Source organism: Lichenostomus cassidix, chromosome 1 (genome assembly GCF_008360975.1).
Source record: "Lichenostomus cassidix isolate B80296 chromosome 1, HeHo_3.0, whole genome shotgun sequence".
Taxonomy (NCBI): domain Eukaryota; kingdom Metazoa; phylum Chordata; class Aves; order Passeriformes; family Meliphagidae; genus Lichenostomus; species Lichenostomus cassidix.
Window position 1 is genome coordinate 33826959 of NC_139479.1, and position 20898 is coordinate 33847856.

At 39.2% G+C, this 20898-nt stretch overlaps 1 protein-coding gene and 1 pseudogene across 3 annotated transcripts in view; both read right to left on the reverse strand.

The window, feature by feature from the left end:
- Positions 1-8048: 8048 nt before the first annotated feature.
- P2RY8 (P2Y receptor family member 8) overlaps positions 8049-20898 on the reverse strand; it is a 34684-nt gene continuing 21834 nt past the window's right edge. For all 3 annotated transcript variants that reach the window (XM_085056269.1, XM_085056260.1, XM_085056278.1), the window contains one exon: positions 8049-12246. In XM_085056269.1, coding sequence (XP_084912395.1) covers positions 11105-12178 — 1074 coding nt within the window. In that variant the 5' untranslated portion in view covers positions 12179-12246 and the 3' untranslated portion in view covers positions 8049-11104. The remainder of the gene's footprint in view (positions 12247-20898) is intronic.
- The window catches only part of LOC146444509 (uncharacterized), a 41383-nt pseudogene continuing 32737 nt past the window's right edge, over positions 12253-20898 (reverse strand).

The window sequence follows — 20898 nt, forward strand, 5'->3', positions numbered from 1 at the left end:
TAATACTGAATATAGTTTTGGGATATCTGGAGAGCCAGCCAGGAAAAAGGGGCTGTGTGAAAAAGGAATTGCCTATGCTCTTCCTAGAGCTTGTCAGAACAAATTGACTGTTCCTTTTTCAGGGCTGTGAAGTGTGACATTTCTCCTTGCAAGTGAGGAGGTCTGAAAGATATTGCAGAAATGAAAAATATTGTATCTTTCATATGATACCAATTTAATTTTTGATGGAATAAAAGGACAAGGTTCTCATCAAGTAACAGAAGCTTATGTTTCCTGGCACACATAGCAGAAGATGTGGAGTTATTCCTCTTGGAAAAAAAAACATTACAACTCTGCAAGTTTAATATCAATGTAAATCCTAATATATGTACATCTTCAATGTGACTGCATTACTAGCCAAAGAAAGGGAAATATCAATTGTATAGATGTTTCTAGAATTTGGGACACATTTCCTATTTGGAGTCATCTTTTTATCTATGCCTTACTTTGTGTTGAATATAAACAAGCTTGATAAACTAAATTCAGACACTCCAGAGGCCTAAGACAGTAATGCAAAGGTTTACAGGCCCAGTTTTCTTCTTTTCCTAATTTTATTCAGTTTCCCAATATAATTTGGCTAGCATAGCAACAGAGCACTGAAACTGTGACTCCACCCCAATCTGTGTGTATGTATAAAGAAAAGATCTGAGATGAAAGAACACCTGTTCCTGCCAGCTTGTTTAGATAGAGAGGAACAAAGACATCTGTCTCTAGACACCTGTAGAGCCTTTAGAGATGCATCCAACATAACTCCTCTTTCGTAGGTGTGGCATCCCATTAACTGAAGAGTAAAACAAGCCTGATTTGTTTCCCTTAGCTGAATTCTGCTTTGCACAACAAACTTCTTGAAATTTAAATAAATAAATGAGAAAACGAGAAATATGTGGAATTTCTATATGTTTTCCATGAAAGTTCAGATTATGACCAAAACCAGAGACTAGTAAAAGAGGTTTTTATTTGAAGAAAATGAGATGTGGCTCTTGGATTATTGTTTCTAAGGAGTTGTAATTACTAAAGTTGTTATTCTGTTAAACTTGCATGACAAATGGTGATATTGTTTATTTAAAGGACAAAACCATAAACAAGTTGAAATACATATTTTCTTTTACCGTCTTTATGTTATTTCTGTTGGTTTAAATGTCAAACTAAAGAACCCTGTGAGAAAAGCTAAACCACATCACATAAACTGCCATGGCTGGGGGAGGTTTGACAGAGAGCTGTTAACTACTCCATGGCAACCTCACAAGTCAGGCACAGCAAGTGTGAAACTGCAGTGAGCTGACCGAAGGGAAGATCAGTGACACCACAAGTTATCAGAAAAGTTTGTGTCGTGGCTGACTGTGCTAGTCAAATATTAGCTTGTCCAAGGTTGGTTATGAAACTGTTGACTTTTTCAAATATCCAAGGTATTTTGAACAAAAGCAAAACAGCAGTTAGAGCTCTGAACTGCAGAGACCTCGATATGTTTGTTCTGGACTTCTTTGCTTTTCTGCCCATGCATTTACTCTATGGCCATCTCAGTAACACCTTCAAGCATGTAAAGAACACTATGATCATCAAGTTCTTGTACCTACTTTTATGTGTATTGTGATGAGTGTATGTATTTCAGCCCAGATGTATTATTTGTGTGAGCCACCTGTGCAAGCCACAAGACCAGCTTGTCTGGGGAACAATGCATTTCCAATGTGAGGAAATTAGTGAATCCTAGGGGCTTAGCTATAAAGTTGCTATGAAGGGAATGAGCATTTCACCTTTCACAGGGCAGCTTGGCTTTTTTAGGACAGGCTCATTAATTCAAAGAGCTCAGACTTACATTTTTCAAGGAACATTATTTTTGCTATTGAAATCCTTGCCATAAGTCCAATGTGTCTGCCCAGTTCAGGAAGTAATTAATACCTCTTATTTCTGTTACTATAGGGAAAAAGATCTTTAGTTGCTTGCAGATGGATTCTATTTCACCAGCTAATCATCAGTAACTCTATTTAAAAACATCATCATGTCATTTAACATTCCCTGTCCTATGTTTTATTTTTGTCTTTTTTATATACATCTGGTGTCAATTATTCAACTCAGGTCCAAATGCTCTTTCCTCCTCTTCTGTCCAGCTTGGAAGGCCTGCAATATCTTTGTGTCTCTACATGACCACTTCCCAGAATTTCCTTTCCTTTTAAGCAGAGTAGTACTACAGTCATATGGAGGTATTTTGTGGAGACCACAGAGATTCAGGTGAAAGAAGATTTAAATACACAGGCTGTAGGATACATAATGTCCCTTTAAATGTTTTTATGTATAAAAATTAATTTGAAGGTCATTATCCCACATGGTTATCAAATGGCATCATACCTTGAGAAGAACCTTCCCAACTGCTGTATATGTATATATGCAAGTATATGTGCATGTATATGTACATATATTTTCCATACTTAGACAATGTACAGTTGCCTAAGTATGGAAAATAAGTCTTCCTGTTTCTTGTACACTGTAATGATAACTGCAAAGTCAACGGTATAAAGTTAGGGAAACTGCAAATAAGATACAGAGGGGAGAATATTTATTGGCTCAACCGTAATCCCGTCTGTTCCAGAAAATAACTTTCGAGGCTCCGAGGTCAAGAATATTTGTGGCGCTCTTACTTTTATTATCTGGATCTCCACCAGAGGGCAGTGCGTCCCGTCATTTTCCGACGTCTTTGATCACACACTAACTTTCAAGTACCCCTAAAATGCTGTAACTTTTAAGAACTAAAGACCACACACCAGAAATGCTCAAATCCCTGGGTTTAATTTTAAGGATTACGTCATATAACAGCTTCAGGCCATTCTCTCCCGTCTCTTGTCACCACAGAGGTCAGTGCCTGCCTCTCCGCTCGCTCTCGAGAGGAAGCTGGGAGCTGCCATGAGGTCTCCCCTCAGTGACCTCTTCTCCAGGCTGAGCAAGGGACGCACATGTGTGCCTGCAGGTTTGTACATTTAGGGACAGTCAGAGCTGATGTTAACAGTAATAGGTCTGGCAATATCTTGAAAGAGATGCATTGAGTTTGGAGCGATAAAGAGACACCATGGGCTTGCTAAAAAGTACTAAGGAATGATTGCCACCGAGCTTAAGGCTCCTCCAGCAAATTTTTGTGGTTGTAAGAACAGGAATAATTCTACCATATGAACCAGATGCCTTTATTGAATAAGGAAATAAAGACTGTCATATTTCTGTCTTCTATCTTCTCAGTTTTATCAGATGTATCAATTGAAGAAAAATTAAATGTATTTTACCTTATTTTTGAACTGGTTTAAGGATATAAAAAACCTCAAACCTATGGCCACTTTATGTGAAAGTATACAGAGAAGTTTGCATTACTCATCAAAATGGGGTGGGATACCAATTCATTCTGCATATACCATGGAATGAAAGGTGAAATAGGGAAAGGAAGAAATGTCAGCATGTTGACAATAATGAGGAACTGGGAAAACCAAGCCAGAGGTATTGTGGTGCTGAAATGTTTTGAGGGAGAAAAAGTCATTGCACTACATAGAAGGTTTCCAATTGAGAAGGTGGACAGACTCTTTGTAGAGGTAAATAACAAGAAGAGACTTATACATTAACTTATTGACTTCTATATTTTCCTTTATTTTATGAAGCCATGTGAGTTTGGGGAGGTAAGAAAGACCCACAGCCTATTTAAGTGCTTGCTGAGGTCACCAGGAATATATTATTGTAACCTGCTGTTACAAGCATGAAGATAGCAAAATCCAAAGGCAGCTGTCAAGATGAAGATGGTAACAGTTGTGGGATGCCAACATAGCTTTTGCAGTATGTGTCTATGATAACACAGAGATCTACCAACATCTGGATGCCTGAATGCAATGAAAAACCAAAGCAAGTATCATATATGTTTAGGAAACGAAAGAGACAGTCATCATGAATTCTGCCAAGCAGTAAGATGCTTAGGACAGCACTTGATAGCTACCTTTCATCAGGTAAATTACACCTTTTGTGCATGGCAAGCTCACCTTTCTGGAGGTTTGAGTCACTTTGTGAGGTGTTTGTTCTGCATCTCGATAGTGTCTATTTGTCAGTTAATCACATTCCTTTCCTTACAGCAGAGATCTGGAGATATACTGCTGCTTCCAGCCTTTCTGCTGAAAAAGGCGCAATGTTTCTGAAATGAAACGAAACTGGCTGTTTATGAAGAAACTATTTACAGACATTCTCTAACTGCAGATAGCCTATTGCAAAGCATAACTTCCTGTGTCTCTCTGCAGTCACTTAAAGTATTTTTCTGCCCAGCTGCCACAGAAGTTACTTCTTTAAGCCTTCTCCCATCTCTAGCTTGAATCTGTTTATACCTCCTGTAAGTGTTGTCCTTTCTCCTTTGATAAAGCTGCTTAGGTGCACAGCAGAGGAAAAAACCTCTACATTTCCTCAGATTTAAGGCTTACAATGAAACACTCCAGTAGGACAACATGCACTTTTCTTTCTGCAAATTGTAGCATGCCAGAGCCAGGTCGTATGGAAAGTGGTGCAGAAATGGGGGAAAGAGAACCATCAATGTCCCTGTGCTGAAAATTTCTGCAGAAGGAAAAGACTGACTGCAAGATGTCATCATGAGCTAAGACAGACAAGAAGGGAGTTGAGGTACTTATTTATGCTAAAAGCTAGAAAGGTATTCTGTCTGGCAGCTCTGAACTTCTTGTTTTATAATTAAAGAGGCTTGAGAGTCTCCTTGTTTGATAATATATTCCAACTGTTTAGACTTTAAGGAAAAATACTAGAAACTTGCAACTAAGTCATAAAAGGCCAGGAGTTCAGTAGCAGTCCAGACTTCAGTTATGCAGAGTTGGGGTTTTTTTTGTCAAATAAAAAAGAAAGCTTTAAAAAAGGATATTTCAACTTAAATTTAAAAAGGATATTTCAGCATTATGCTATACTCTATTATGCACTCCATCGTTACACTTTTTAGGTTCAACAAGAAAACAGTTTCTAGCAAAAACTTAATCCAGAATGAAAGTAGTCCATATATATCAAAATGAATACCATGACTGATATTTAGCTCTTAATAACTCCTTTTGAGGCTATGAACTGCAGCATAAATGAGGAAAGTTTCCTCCTATAAAAAGTTCCTGGTTTTTTTCAGGATGGATTTAATTACTAAGTATGATAACCAAGGCTTATATCCTAACCATTCTTGTGAGAGAGATTTTATATTAGAATTTTCATCTGGGGTACTTAAAAGAGCTGTGGCTTTAGATAGATCTAAAAATTTTGCCAATAAAACTGATTATCTTAATAGACTTTGACAGGTCAGAGCATCTTAAATGAGACTTTTTAGAGGAACTTGTCAGGTCATTGAAAAAGATCTTGTTACCTTTTTTTTCAGCAAGGTACACTAGAATGCATTTGACAATGTATTTGTGACAAATCATGCCAGAGAATTGTACTCTTCACTAATCCAACTGTGAGCTTTAAAGAGTAGACTAGGCTGCTGCCTAAGAAGTTGGAAAAAGCGCCATCAACAGTGAATTGCCTGCCCCAAGAGACAAGGAGGTCTGCTGCTCATCAGGCCTAAGAGCAGCAGCCTTTGAGAGAGATAGCTGATGGAAAAAATTAGACCAGAGGTGAGAAAATACATCAGAAATTGGATTAATAATTGTGTCCTTTGAAGCAAAATGGGTTAACTGTTACTAGCAGCTGGAGAGGTTTGTCAAAGGGCAAGACACAAGTTCATCTTTACCTGAGTGAGAGAGATTGCATGGCTAGGGGAATGGACATGGTGACCTCCAGAGGTCTCTTTCAGCCTCAGCCGCCCTGTGATTCTGTGACTTGTTAAAAGGGCTAAGTGACAGACAATCAAGCTTGTGCCCCAGGCTCCCCTGACTCTGGGATAGCCTCTTTCAAGATGGTAGCAGGCCGAATTCCTTGCTGAATCCCCACTGGCAGCACCCCAGCAGGCAGGGTGGAAGAGGCCAGGCTCCAATGCAGTTCTGGCAGGCCTTAACTGGGAGTGTGAGACTGACCAGAACAGAGCCAAGGACCTGTCTTGCTCAAGGTGTCCTGCCTCAAACACTGGCACTTCAAGAGAAGAGAGAACATGACAATCACATACTATGACTTCCTCTTAGTACTCTTCCAACCTCTGACCATTCTAATCCCAGGGCTTTTCCTGAGCCTGTGGTGGTTTGCCTGTTTAGTAACCTACAGTGGATTTCTTTTCCATGCCCTTTTCCAGTCTCTCTGCACTGTGCTATGTGAATCCGCAACATTCTTGGAAAAGTGTTTTCTAGTTATACCATGTGTTATAAGAAGAGATACTAACTTTAGCTGGTTTTGAGTCTAGATGCCATTAGTTTAATATGTTGTTCACCAATTATTGCTTGGTCAAAGGCAGTGTAACTCATCCAAATCAGCTTGTGCACTTCATTGAGGATTTTGTTGGCCTCTTTCCTACCTACCTTATATTGTCTCTTTTCTGAGAAGAACAATTCTAAACCTTTTAACTTCTAATATTTTAAACTTATTTCTTAGATAATACCACATGCCCTTATCTTAATCCTTCCCGGTCCTTGTTGATTCTATCAGTGACCAAGGCCAGAAGCTCACAAATTAAACCAGGTAATGGGTGAACCATGGATTTGTACCATGCTAAGCTGATGAATGGAATTATGGATTAAGATTCATAGTGGTTGCTGATGAGCAACATAATTTTATACACAAAGCTTTGACTGGATGTCCTTGTGTGCATTACTTCACACTTGCCAACCCTGATTTTCCAAACATTTGTGCTATCCCTCCTACTTTTGGGTGTGTTGCATATACCCTAAGCATCACTTTAGAGGAGCAATACTCTGGTTGGTATCAATGTAGACTTCAGGTTATTTTAAACACTTTGAACTGGAAAAAAGGACAAAAAGTGACGAGTTGAATTCGGAATGATCTCTGGCCCTCTCATGTATCAGCATATATGTAGCCAGACAGATGCTGAACCCAAAATGGAACACAATCAGCCTAGGGAATGTTTATCAAAGCACAGCATCACCAGCCTGTTGAGGGAGGTGATTGTCCTGCTTTTCTCTGTGCTGCTGTGGTCTTACCTTATGTCCTGAGTGTCACAATGTGAGAGACTTGAAGTTCTTAGAGAACATCCAAAGGAGGGCTAAAAAGATGGGGAAGCGGGGAAGAGGGGAAGCTGCAGGAGGAGTGGCTGAGGTCACTTATTCAGTTCAGCCCAGAGAAGAGTAGACTCAGGGGAGACCTCCTTCCAGTCTACAACTTCCTTGAGAGGAGTAAAGGAGGGGAAGCACTGATCTCTTCTCTCTGACGACCAAGAATAGGGCCCGGTGGAATGGCTTGAAATTGTGTCAGGGGAGGTCTAGGTTGCATATTAGATAAAGGTTTTTCACCCAGAGGGTGGTTGAGCACTGGAACAGCTCCCCAGGGAAGTGGTTGCAACACCAGCCTGACCGAGTTCAAGAAGCATTTGGACAGCACTCCTGGGCACATAGTATGACTCTTGGGAATGGCGCTGTGTAGGGCCAGGAATTGGACTCAATGATCCTTGTGGGTCCCTTCCAACTTGAGATGGTTCAATGATTCCATGACTACTGACCCTGACTGTCCCTGCCCAGCTTCCCCCAATGCCCTGCTCCAGGCTGGGGGTGGGACAGGCTCTGACTGCTAGGCTCCTTCAGAAATGCATAGAAATTAAAAGAATAGATGTATTGGTGCACCTATTGGGCAAGGAGAAGGATTCAAGTTAGCCAACACTTCACAACATTTCATTAAAGTATTTCTACTTTTAAAAGTTGTGTGAAGGGGTTATGACAATGCCAATGCCAACTTTATATATATATATATATATATATATATATATATATATATATATACACACATATATTTATACTGAAGTAAAAGGAAAAAAAATGAATGGATATGCAAAGAAGAAAACCCTCAATCTTCAAAATGCATGGGAAAAATAAGAGACTTAATACTATAGAGAAATCTAAAAAATCCACAACAACGAGAAGCAGATTAATTTTATTTCATAACTTGAATTCCTTGCCCTCTTCTATGTTTGGAAGTTTTTCACACATGGCAGGTAAAAACAAGGGAATGAATCTTGAAACATGGGCTTTTTATTTTTCTTTTATTACTATCATTATATATAAAAAAAATTAAAGCATATTCATAGATTAAATTTCTATACAATAATTACAAAAACAAAACCAAACACAAACTCCCTTCCCAACCCTGAAAACAAACAGAAGCATTTACATTCTTGTCTTTTCAGTAAAATTACAATAAACACAGAGTAATGCTTACAAGTAAGCAAGTTGCCCAGGGCCTATATTCGCCAAACAGAAGGCAATATGGACATGAACTTCTCAATAACCTCACAAATTGCAATGTACATTTATGTTTATATATTTATATGCTTACATATATGGATATCAACTCACACCCACTGATCAAGGAGGTTAGAAGTCATTATTCTTATGATGCCCCAGAAGAATATGTTTCCAGGATCAAAGAACAGTGTGATGGACCACTTCTAAAAATAATTTATTCTCTTCCTCTTTAATAAAAACCCTCCAAGGCTTCACAGTACATACCATCAGACTCAAAGGATTGCAGTGGCTGGGTTCATTTTTGTTCCTTTCTCAAGGAACAATCCCGCTGACCCAAACAGGAGTCTGAGCTAACTAGAGTCTAGTTAGTGAAATGGCATGAAGTGTACTTGAACAAGGCATCCTTCCTGTTCCTTTTCAAACATTGCCAGGAGAGAGATGAAGCATTTTGAAGAGTTGCATGAGGCTGGAAAGAACATTTTCAGTCAGTTGTGAGCATCTTTTCTCTCTTGCAAAAGAAGCAATCCACTATTTTTCAAAATACAGCAGGTGATGGTCAAAGTGCAAGTTTTCTGCCCTTTTGGCTCTGTTTTGTCAGTTACAGTTCAGGCACTTTGCAGCATATTTGAGAAGGGGCTGTGCACTTGAGGACCATGTTCAAGGTAAAACAGAGTGAAAGTGTGCATTAGTAGTAGGAGAAGTAAAGAGTTTCATTGTAAAAATATTTCCATGTTAAAAAAAAGGGAAGAGATTTCAGTATAAACTTCAAAAAAATTTCTGCCACAACAAAATGTGGGAAACAGTTAAATAATTGAGATAATGAGAAAGCTGCTATCATATGAAAGTAAATAGTGAAGGGTAGCTTCCAGGCAAATTGATGGGAGACTTTAGGTGGCTTACATATCTCCAAGGTTGGCCTTGTATGCAGAAAAAGTGCAGATCAATTAAAACTAACATTGTGAAATACCAGAAAACATTCAATGTTCTCATTGGCTTGTGAATGGTAGTTCTAGGTCCACTCACATTTATTCTGCTCCAAAAACTGACAATACTTTAGCAGAAGATAGGAGATTCAAACATCTCACAGTGTATTTTGTGGTTTTCGACCCTCTATTGTGAAGAAATTCATTGTGATTAGTGGTAGAAAATTGGTTTTTTATCCATGAGATACACAAAGAAAAATGGCAGATTTTAAGGGCCTTGGGTGTTGCCTATTACTTAGGCACAAGAGCTCAGGAATCAGTGCAGCATGTAAGGTCTGAGTCAACTATCCACAATGCTGCAGACAGCCTCCTCCTCAGTGATGGATGGAGTTACAGTGCAGAAAAAATACAGTGTAGGTTTGTCTTGCTAGTGAGGGGAGCTTGACTGGTGTTCTCAAGTGGTTTGTGGCTCTCTTCTGTCAGTGAGAGACAAATGTAGGTAAAAAGCTGTAAACACTACAGGAAAAGCTTTTTGTCTGTCCCCAGTGCATGTTCTGTAGCAGTTGTCTTTCCAAGCACACAGGCAGTTGTTGAGATGAGAGGAATTAAACATGTCACAGTGTATGCAAACAAGCTGTAGAAGGATGTTTCTGAGATAGGTTCCAAACACAGGACTGTACAATTCACCTGCCATAAATTATTTCCAGGATGTTTGGTACAGCTCCCATTCTCAAGCCTTATTTTCCTTTTTCTCTTCTTTCTGTTTGCCTGCCTGAAATAAGTTCGTTTCTGATATCTGGCCATAGGGACAAATTTTCAGCAGGTTTCTGCTGGCATAGAATCACTCTCCAGTCTGTGGTTGAATTTTCATTTATCCAGCTGAAAATCTGATTTATGTCCACACCATCTCTGTAAGGAAGAAAAACTCACTCCCTGGGCACTGTGTAAAGCTAAATTCTCAGCTGGGGGGGATGGTTCTTCCACGTGTAGCCTAGAGTGAGTTAATGAAAATTACTTGTTGATACCAACCACATACAAGCAGCATTGGTACTATAATATGTTAATGTGGGAAAGTCTGTTTCCTTAAAAAAAACTGCTCCCCACAGTCCTGAGAAATTAATAACTTCAAGAAATGGTGAAGTATTTGCAAATGTTTGTTGTAGCTTTCCTTTCATTGTATGAGATATTTTGCTATATAAAATTGAAATAAATATGAGTCAATCTAACCTTTTCAAGTGTCAGTGTAGTTTGACTCTGATAGGCAGTTAGGTAAGTGTTGTGGTGAATTCACAGTGGCTGTGCATTACGCATTAATGGTAAAATGTCATGCTACTTTTATTCATTCTTTTATAAAAATACAACAAGAGAGAAGGAAATATAATAAAAAAACAAAACAAAAGCTTAGTATATTGCTTAGAAAATCAACTCCCTTACTCCCAAACCAGCTTCAGTGTATGCTTTAATTAATGTACAGTAATATTTCACATTCAGTAAGAACAAGTCTTTGGTTAACTGCGATACAACCTGAGAGTAACTTTTGTTCTGCACCTATCCCTTGGTCTTATGCAGCAAGGCTACTCCCAGGCTAACCCTGCTGGGGTTGCTTCAGTGCCTTCTTGAATAAACTCAGTTCTATTAGCACTTTAGCACTTCCATTTCTAACCACAAAATGCTGAAGTACAATATAAGTGTGGCTTGGGTTCTGTCAATGGAGCAAGGTATTTTGAGCGTGGCCATTTAAAATGAAGTGTTTTCTGTGTCTACCCATGAGCTTCACAGGTGTTTTTCTTCTGGGAATATCTAAAGCTAAAAAACACTTTCCTGCCTTTGCAAATTGACCTTTACTCCCTCTAACCCATCCATAGGCCCACTTGACATCGATCTGGCTGACATGGTCCTACCAGAGAATACACTTTCCCTTCTGTTTTCCAAGCTGTCACTGAGCAGTACCCTAGGGCGAAACACTTGCATGAATTTCTGGTAAAATTCTTTTGATGCAAAATAATAAATGAAGGGATCTATGCAGTTATTGAAGCAACTGAGGCACAAGCTGAGCTTGTAGGCAGGATACAAACTGCTGTTGTAAAATAGGCGGATGATCATATGCGCAAGTAGGATAAAGTTATTGGGGGCGAAGCAAGTGATGAAGCACAGAAGGACAATTGTTGCCAGGTATATGGATCTAGTCTTCTGCCTATTACCATATCTGCTTGATGTCTGAATGAGCTTCCTAATGATACCAATGTAGCATCCAACTGTTATAACAAAAGGGATCAGGAAGAGCATGACGAACAATGTGAGGAGAAAGGCTACCCAAGCTGCAAAGCTGGGCAGCATATCCCATTTTAGGACATCAAAACAGGTTATAATTCCTAATTCTTTCACTTCGTAGGTCAGATCTGTAGTTTCTAGTGGGTAGAAGGCTAGTAGCAAGCAAATCCACATAGCTAGGCAGGCAGCCAAGGCGTATCTTTTTCTTCTCCACTTGATCAACTTCATGGGGTGTACCACACCCATGTACCGCTCCATGCTGATAAAGGTCACGGTCAGTATGGAAGAATACATGTTGGAGTAGAACATCACTGTCACAAGGCTGCAAAGGGTCTTACCAAATTTCCAGTGATTTCTTTGGATGTGATAAGAAATCTGGAAGGGAAAACAGCTGGCCAGCATAAGGTCTGTGATGCTTAAGTTGATCATGAAGATAACAGAAGGTGTTTTGGGTTTGATGTGCCAGCAGAGCACCCAAAGGGAGAACAAATTGCCAGGGATGCTGATAAGAGCCACCACTGTATACACAATTGGGAGGGTGATGGAGACAGTTTCATTCTGGAGCATTGCCAGCGTCAAAGCATCCAGGTGGGATACGTTTTTAACCATTATTCCCAAGTGGGTTGTTGATGCCTGTAAGCCAGCTGGATCATATCATGAACACTTGGCTTGAAAACCTAGAGGAGAAATGTCAAGTGAGAAAAGCAATATGTCAAAACAGAAATTAAGAACATAAATTCTCTATTAATCATCTTGGAACAGCTACTTTTTCCCTGCTATATGGCTTTCTGATACTTAGAATCATAGAATAATAGAATTATTAAGGCTGGAAAAGACATCCAAGATAATGGATTGCAACATTTGACCAAACACCACCGTGTCAATTAAATCATAGCACTAATGCCATGTGCAGATTTTTATTGAATATTTCCAGGGATGGTGACTCCACTACTCCCTGCACCCTGTTCCAACGCTTAACTATCCTCTCAGTGAAGAAATTCTTCCTGATGTCCAATCTGAACTTTCTCTGGTGCATCTTAGGCCATTTCTTCTTGCCCTGTCACTGGTTGCCTGGGAGAGGAGGCTGACCCCCACCTAGCTACAGCCTCCTTTCAGGTGCTTACAGAGGTCTCCCCTGAGCCTCCTTTTCTCCAGGCTTAACAGCCCCAACTCCCTCAGCTGCTTCTCATAACACTTGTGCTTCAGACCCTTCGCCAGCTCCTTTGCCCTTCCCTGGATATGCATTCCAGCAGCTCTTTCTTGTAGTGAGGGGCACAGAATTGAGCACAGCACTTGAAATGTGGTCTCATCAGTACTGAGTACAGGGGAACAATCACAGCTTTGGTCCTGCTGGCCCTACTGTTTTTGGTACAGGCCAGGATGCCATTGGCCTTCTTGGCCACTTGGGCACATGCTGGCTCAGGTTCAGCAGTTGTTAACCAGCACCCCTGGGTTCTTTTCCACTGGGCAGCTTCCCAGCCACTCTACCCTCAGCTTGCAGTGCGGCCTGAGGTTCTTGTGACTCAAGTGCAGGACTTGGCATTTTGCCTTATCGAGCCTTACACCATTGACCTTGGCCCATCAATCCCTCCCATCCAGATTGCTCTGCAGTCTATTTGTTGTCACATCTCCTATGTAACTGTAACATAAAGAAATCACATATCACAAGTTGAAATTAAATTGATGTCTGCATGAGAACACTACTCCACATAGTCTCCATGAGTTAAAGCCATTGTGTCTATTCTAGATGTCATGATCTTGATTTCTGTAATGCACAGTATCTTCTGACTTTGTCCCCCCAAATAAATAGTGATCCATTTCAAGTAAGGGCTGGATTTTAATTTTTTTTTCATTTGTTTTCAACGTAGGGGAAGGAAAACATGCATTCAATTACTCGTTATATTTATAATATAAACAGAATATAAGGAAAAAAACATGAGAACTGGGGAGAGATTGCAGTTGCTTGGACTGGTTTACAGGCTGGAGAAGCCCTCTTCTACCAAGAAGAAAAGCTATTGAGCTTCAGTTTCTGCAAAATATAAGTTATTTTAAAATGTTCTGTTCGCAGCTGTCGTATTTGCATCATCTGTAATTCTGCAAAATTAGTTTCAGTTTTGCAGTCTGCAGAGCACAGCCATGCTTTCACTGTTTGTCTTACATAGATCTTTCTTGTCAGATGAAATAGCTCATGGTTTACCCTATTTATTTTAAGCAGTGTAGTAGCATTCAGCAGCTGCAGGCAAGAACCCACGCCTCAATGTGCTACATGTGTGCTTCCTTTTGTTAAGCTGCAAGTACAGGGAGGCAGTTTCATTAAAGTACGGGGTTGAAAAAGTCAAGAAATGGCAACAATTTCCCAGAAAGGCGGAGAACGGATCTAGAGTAGGTTCTGTGAAGAGTGACAATAAGCACTGAAGAAGTGCTAAGCTAAGTCAGCCAATAACTGTGAGCACATCTCTGCTGTGTAGTAATAGGCAGAGAGTGGTTTCAGGCACACTCCTGCTTGTGGACTCTCATCACCTGCACCATTTATTCCAAGCGCCTTGTTGCAAGACAGCCCTGGGGTAGAAAGTTAGATTAAAAAAGCATAGGTTTTAGTTGGTGTCACTTAATCTCATATCTAGTTTAAAAAGTCCTTTAATTTGTGTGGTCATGAGCACTGTAACTGGTCAGTCCCTCAAAGAGCCCAGCCCACGGTGCTGGGAACCTCTAGAGCTGGACATAACCATTCTGACAAAACTGTGCTTTCTGAGAGAAGCTCTGACTCAGAAACTTGTTTTTAACAACAAAACCATTGATGGTTCCTGAGACCTGGCAAATGTGAAGTCTCTACTGGAGGCTGCAGTGCAGTAAAGAGATAATCAACTCAGAAAAACCTGAGTGCAGATCCAGAGAAAGGTAGAGGTACAGAAGCAAGCAGCTTGGTGGGGGCTTATTGAGGTTCTTTCTTGATCTGATCTATTTGACATAGTGCTTCGAATGTCAGCTAAAACTATTCAGAAGTGATGAGAGTCAGTATCAAGCAAGTGATATTGACTAATGTTGCTTCCAGCTGAGTTGTTGGAAGCCTAGAAAGAGGAACAAGAAAATAGGAATTGCAAAGAAGTCAGAGATGTACATATATCATGCACATGAGAGAGAGCAAGCATGTTTCAAGTTGTGATCATCAGATGGGCACAATTTCAAAAAGCCCTTTGAGCCAAAACCATTGATATGAACTTCAGTTCTTGTCAGGGGAGATATAAGAAGAATTAAATGAATTCTTCATTTTTCAGGATAACTTGAAAAAGCAGTCACTGTCACATAACTCTTGGAAAAAAAGCCTTAATACTCCATTTGAACTAATCTTCTGTCTGTGACTTACCATATCAAATACTTACTCATGAAGTATATTGCCTCAAAAATCCTTCTCAAGTAGCACCCCTTTGTGCCTAACAACTCTGTGCTTCTCAAAACAAACAGAAGATTGTTGTCTATATCAGAGTATCCACAGAGCTCTAATAATATACCTTTGCAAGTGAAAGATATTTGCTATCACAGGCCCCTAGATACTATTTCTATGGAAATTATAGGTACTTGGTAGGTACCTATAGGTGGTAGGAGTATAGGTGAAAATTTTCATTAAATCTGTCACACTGGTCATAAAGCTATCAAATATGTATCACATTTTGGTTTGTGTTAATCTCAAATGTACTTTCTTCTATACTTGTTTTTTCTGAGAGTACATCTTGATAAGAATTAGATAAAAATGCACACATATGTGCTGACGAACGCAAAACAGTGTTAGCATTCATGGCATGGCTAAAGGCAAATTTTATGCACTCATGGAACATTACTATTGGTAAAATGTGCCTCCAAATGTAGGCACTTCTTGAATTGGAGATGAAAGACACCAGACTTTGTAGTTAGGTGTCTGGAAGAGCTCTCCAAAAAGGGTCGGTCTCCTTGACATGGTTTTCAGTAATAGAGATGTCCATCACAATGAGCAAAAGAAGAATGATGTGGTGGCTCCTTTAGAGTCTTCTTCAGGGGAGAAGAGGGCATGCAAAAACACATAAGACTATGTTGCGTGTCATTCTTGAGGGCATATAGCCTCCTGGGGAAATGCGGAGTACTGAGAATCCTCCTCCCAATTTTGTCTTTTTTTTTACCAGATTCTCTCAGACTCTAATACTAATACTGAATTCCTTGTCAGGAAGGCCTGGACTAGAAGAAACTCCTGCTCTGATTCACCCTTACTGGTAATGATTTGCTTTTTAAATGCCCAGGTGTGTGGGTTTGGCTGGGATAGGGTTAGTTTTCTTCACAGTGGCTCGTATGAGACTGTGTTTTAGATTTGTGCTGAACACAGAGAGATATTTTTGTTATTGCTGAGCAGGGCTTACACAGAGTCATTACACTGCTTTTTGTAATGCCACACGGGCAAGGAAGTTGGGGATACACAAAAACCTGGGAGGAGACACAGACAGACAGACAGACAGGTGACCCAAAAGGACCAAAGGGATATTCCATACTTTGCTACATCATTACCAGTATACAAAGTAGAGGGAAGAAGGAGGAAGGGGGGACCATTTGGAGTGATGGTGTTTGTCTTCCCAAGTAACCCTTTCATGTGATGGGGACCTGCTTTCCTGGAGATGGCTGAACACCTGCCTGCCCATGGAAAATAGCAAATTAATTCCTTGTTTTGCTTTCTTTGCTTGTGTGCACAGCTTTTGTTTTCCCTATTACTTGTCTTTAGCTCAACCCATGAGTTTTCTTTGTTTTCCCCTTTCAGATCTTTCCCCAGTCCTGCCTAGTGGGGAGCAAGCGACTGTGTGGGGCTTAGCTACTGCCTGGAGTGAAACTGCAACACCCACTTAAGTGGCTGGAACCACAATCTACCTTTTCAATGTGCTTTACTGCTCCAATTATTGCATCTGCTGGGGTTTAGTTAATGCTGTGTTTACATTTTCATCTTGTTCAGGGTAACTTTGTCCCTCCCTCACTGTGCCCGCAGTCTCTGTCTGTCTCTTGTGGTTTAATTTGAAAATGTAATACATCAAGACAGAAAAGAATCTCTCTTTAGAGGTTTAGAATTAGAGTCCTCTTACATTTTATGAGTTGTTTCCTTTCAATTTCAGTTTTCCAACACAATTAGAATCAGTGAAGCTTGCATGGATTTTAAAACATCCACCCTAAGATATGGTTTCATAAGCATAATCTGTGAAGATATAGTTCTGTTACATAAATTTCCCAGTTAGAAATACATGGTTTTTCTTTATTTTTGGGTGAGCTGTATTTAAAATACAACAGACCAATGGACATACAGATAGACTGAAACAAAAACTCAGTAAGGATTCTTCAACTGACATGATTCAGTCTTACTGGCATTTACATCAGTCCTCAAGCTTCTGTCATAGAAGGAGAAATGTTAAGCTTCTCTGCTTGCCTTATTTCTGAAACATTCAGTGGATGGATGTATATTAATATCATATTAAGTACTAAGCACCTACAGCCTCTGGAGTAATACTGAATCCATGTAGGATTTTTTTTGCTACTTTTTGTACTCACTGGCTCATGGCACTCTGCACTGATAACTCACTTGGAAATTCAGTGGCATCAGGTTTTCATCCAAGCTGTAACCATAAGGTAAGGTGATGGCTGCTTAATGGTTTTTTGACAGGAATATTGATTTCTTTCCCTTCAATTGACAAAAGGTGATAAATAAAACATTAAAGAGTGTACTGAAAATCAAACAGTAAAAAATCACAAGATTTCTGTGTTATTTCTTTGCTAGGGAAGAGTAACGGTAGAGATGGCTCTACTTTTAGAGAACTGCTAAATCAAGCTGATGTGTTTTCCCTCTTACATCTATTATCTTCCTGTTGTCAATGTCAAGTGCACTTGTGAAAAAGACTGAAAAGCCTGTGAGTAAAATCAAAATGGGAATTGCCAATTTATAAAAACTTTTGAGATTTGTTTTGAGATTTGAGATGGAAAAATACATCTTAAAATATATCATGCAGCAGAAAGCTTTTCAAAACCTATTGTGTTTCATAATTTTTGGTTCCCTACCTGTCAAAGCACTACTGCATGGGGTAAAAAAGTTCTTATTTCATAAATTCTTTGATATTATTACACTTTTTGAAAGATGCCCTTCTAGTTGAAGAGTGTAGGATGGCACGTTTCAGATTACTGGAAAAACAAGCTGAAATGCAATTTCAACTCAATTGCAAATAGATTTAGAATGAAGCAAAGTGAAAGCACAGCTTTTATTGTAAGCACTTTAAAAATCCTATGAATAATTTTTCATCAATACAAGTGTAGCTGAAGAATGTATTTTGTTTTTTCTTAGAAGACTGCTTTTAAGAATATTTTTATTTTACATTATTTTTTACTTACTCTGTTTAATACTATTACAAGGCAGTAACAAGAGCTAAAGGGTTAGGATAATTTATGCCTACCTTGATTGTAGATAAAACTGGAGAAAAATTAGGGATTTGCAGTGCTGAGTGTTTCTGCTGGGTATTTAACCCCTCCTGGACTGTCTGAATTACTACTGAGATGACAGAAGCAAATACAAGCACATAAAACAAATGCTTAACTTCTATTGTAGACTGAGTGTGAGGAGAAGAAGGAGTTAGGAAGGCAAGAAGCCAAGAGCCAGTAATCTTGAACTATGGGAAAATGACAAACAGTTTGATATTTAGCTAGAGTAAGGGGTTTTAATATGAGGAACAAGAAGAAAAAGTGCCCTTTTGTAACACATCTCAAGTACTGTTCCTAAAGCATCATTCATGCGATTCAGAGAGTCACTTCTGCAAATGTTCAAGTTCACCAAACTGAGGAATGTAAATGACTCCACCTCTGATTGTGTGTTTCCTAAACTGAACGTGGGCCTTACGGAAAGAGGCTGCAGGTTTTGTCTTGATGGTTCTTTCTCACCCCTGCGATAAACTTACATGCAAATTTTAACTTGCGGGGTTACATATCTACATCTCTTAAAGCCAAGAGTTTGGTTCACTCAGTGAAGATATGAACCTACGTCTTCTAAGAAAATTCTTCGTATTTGGGCTTCCTTGTTCTTTCAGCTGATTTTTTTCCCTATTTTGCTCTGAGTATCATTATTACAAAGGTCAGAAACCATTGCCAAGCCTGTAGTTATGTTATAACAAAGGCATTATTTGATGTTTTAGCTTACCTTCTTTTAAGAAGAAATACATTTGGGAAATGAGACTTCTAGCCTCTGTGCATTTCTGTATGCAAGTATTACTGAGCAAAGAGAACAAAACTGAAAGCATCTAACTAGCTGTGATATTCCTGACCTGCCATGCCATTTAGCTTTATAAAAATACAACTGTTCTTTATTTCTTGTTTTTCACCAAAGATCACTCAGATAAAGGACATAAATAAACAATATATATACCTTCACTGAAAAAGCTGACATATTTTTTACAATGAAAACCATACACTATAATCATTATATTAATCAAAAACTCTTGCAGAGACAAACTTCAGTCCTTATCTTAGTAAACACAGTCAAAGTAAACCCTATGGTGGTTATAGCTCTGACCTCAAACAGTCAGGGCAAGGTAAAACAATAATGTCTGCTCTCCACAAGGATTTCACATTGAGAGGTAAAAAACCCTCTATTTTTTCAGCAAGAAAATACAGGAGCATGACCAGCTTTCATGTAGTGGAGTGGTGCATACCTGTTAGAGCTTGTTACCTGTATCAAACTATAGAAAAACAACTTTATTCAAAAGTGAGAAAAAATAATCCTGTCATTTCTGCCTACTAGTGAGTGCTTCTGTTCTCCAGCTTGACAGAGTGCAAGTGGGCAGTTTCCAAGATTGAACCAAAAAATTCTTACTGTGAAATTTAAATATAGAGATGAGAGGAAAAGAAACTCCACAAGCAAATAACGCACCAAATCTTCAGAACTAGCTAAGTAGTAAAATTAAATGTACATATCAGCTTTCAAATTTCCTGTGTCTGCTCTGGACTACACAGTTTTGCTGATAGTTGAATTTTGGTTCACTTGAATCTTCACCTTTCTAGCCATAAGTCAGCAAACTCAGGATTCTGTGCTGGTGTTAGCAACATTCACTCTAATTTAGGCAAGATTTGCATAAACACAGCCACTGTCATCCATGTCAATGAGACAGTTCAGAGCAAAATTCATCAATGTGGGCTTTAAAAGGGTTATTTCTGCAGTAGTCAGGTTCTTGGAATAGTAACTCTGTGGGTCAGTATTGACAAAAACCTCTCAGAATCTTAAGTATGATTTTACAGTTCAAATGCTAGTTAGATTACAAAATAAAGCAGTTTGCAGTTTTCTTTATCAGTGCGCAAGTCAGCTTATAAAAATACTATGAGCAAAGCCTTAGGTCAGTTGAAACCCAAGTTGTGTAACTCCACTGATAGATTTTGTAGGCTGGTTTAAATTTCAGTCAGAGTAAGCATCCTAAACTGGATTTAAAGAGATTCCAATTTAGGCGCTAATATTATATATATGTTGGCTTTCCTACATAATCAGACTTTGTAAGTTTAATTTTTGGAAGACTGATATTTTAAAAAGGACTAGCAAAGCTAATGCAACAGAAGAGGTCATCAGAACAGCTCTGGAATTCATTCTATAGGACCTAGAGTCCTCTGTGATCACTGCCCATATGCACACTCATATTTCACAACAGCACAAGGTAACTTGCCTCTGGGTGAAACAATGCTGTCTTGCATGGCGAGGAAGAGCCATGAAAGCAGTTCCTGAAACTGCTGATTCCTGGCAGGCAACCTTCACTTAAACAGACCACAGTGTTTGTCAGATTGTGCACAGCCATGAACAACCTGCTTGTGAACCTCCTTTTATCTGCTCTGGCAGACATCCTGCATAGTGTGGAGTTATCTTGTGCCAGAGGGCCCTCCTGCAGGTACCTTGGCCTTGACTTATGGCAAGGTGTTGAAGACATATGTTTTTATAGGACTTTGACCACAGGAAGAGTCAGATCTAGCTGAAATTTAAATAACACATGAACTGATTTCCTTTATAACTTTAAATTTTTAAATATTTTCTGTGTCCAGGATTGAGTGACAATGGCTTTTGGTCAGCAACTACTTCCCTCTACAAGTAATTGCCTCATATAGCTGTTGCAAGAGTCAGAGGAAAAAGTGTAATCGATCATTTCCTTTCTGACCTCAAATTCCAGGAAAAGATTTCAACAGTTTATTGGCACAAGGCATTTGAGGTAGACAATGATTCCTGAGAGAGAGTCCCTCAATCTTCAGAAAACTTGATGGTCTTACACTGAATCTGTATGGTCCAACTGGCATTTTACAGCAAACAAATA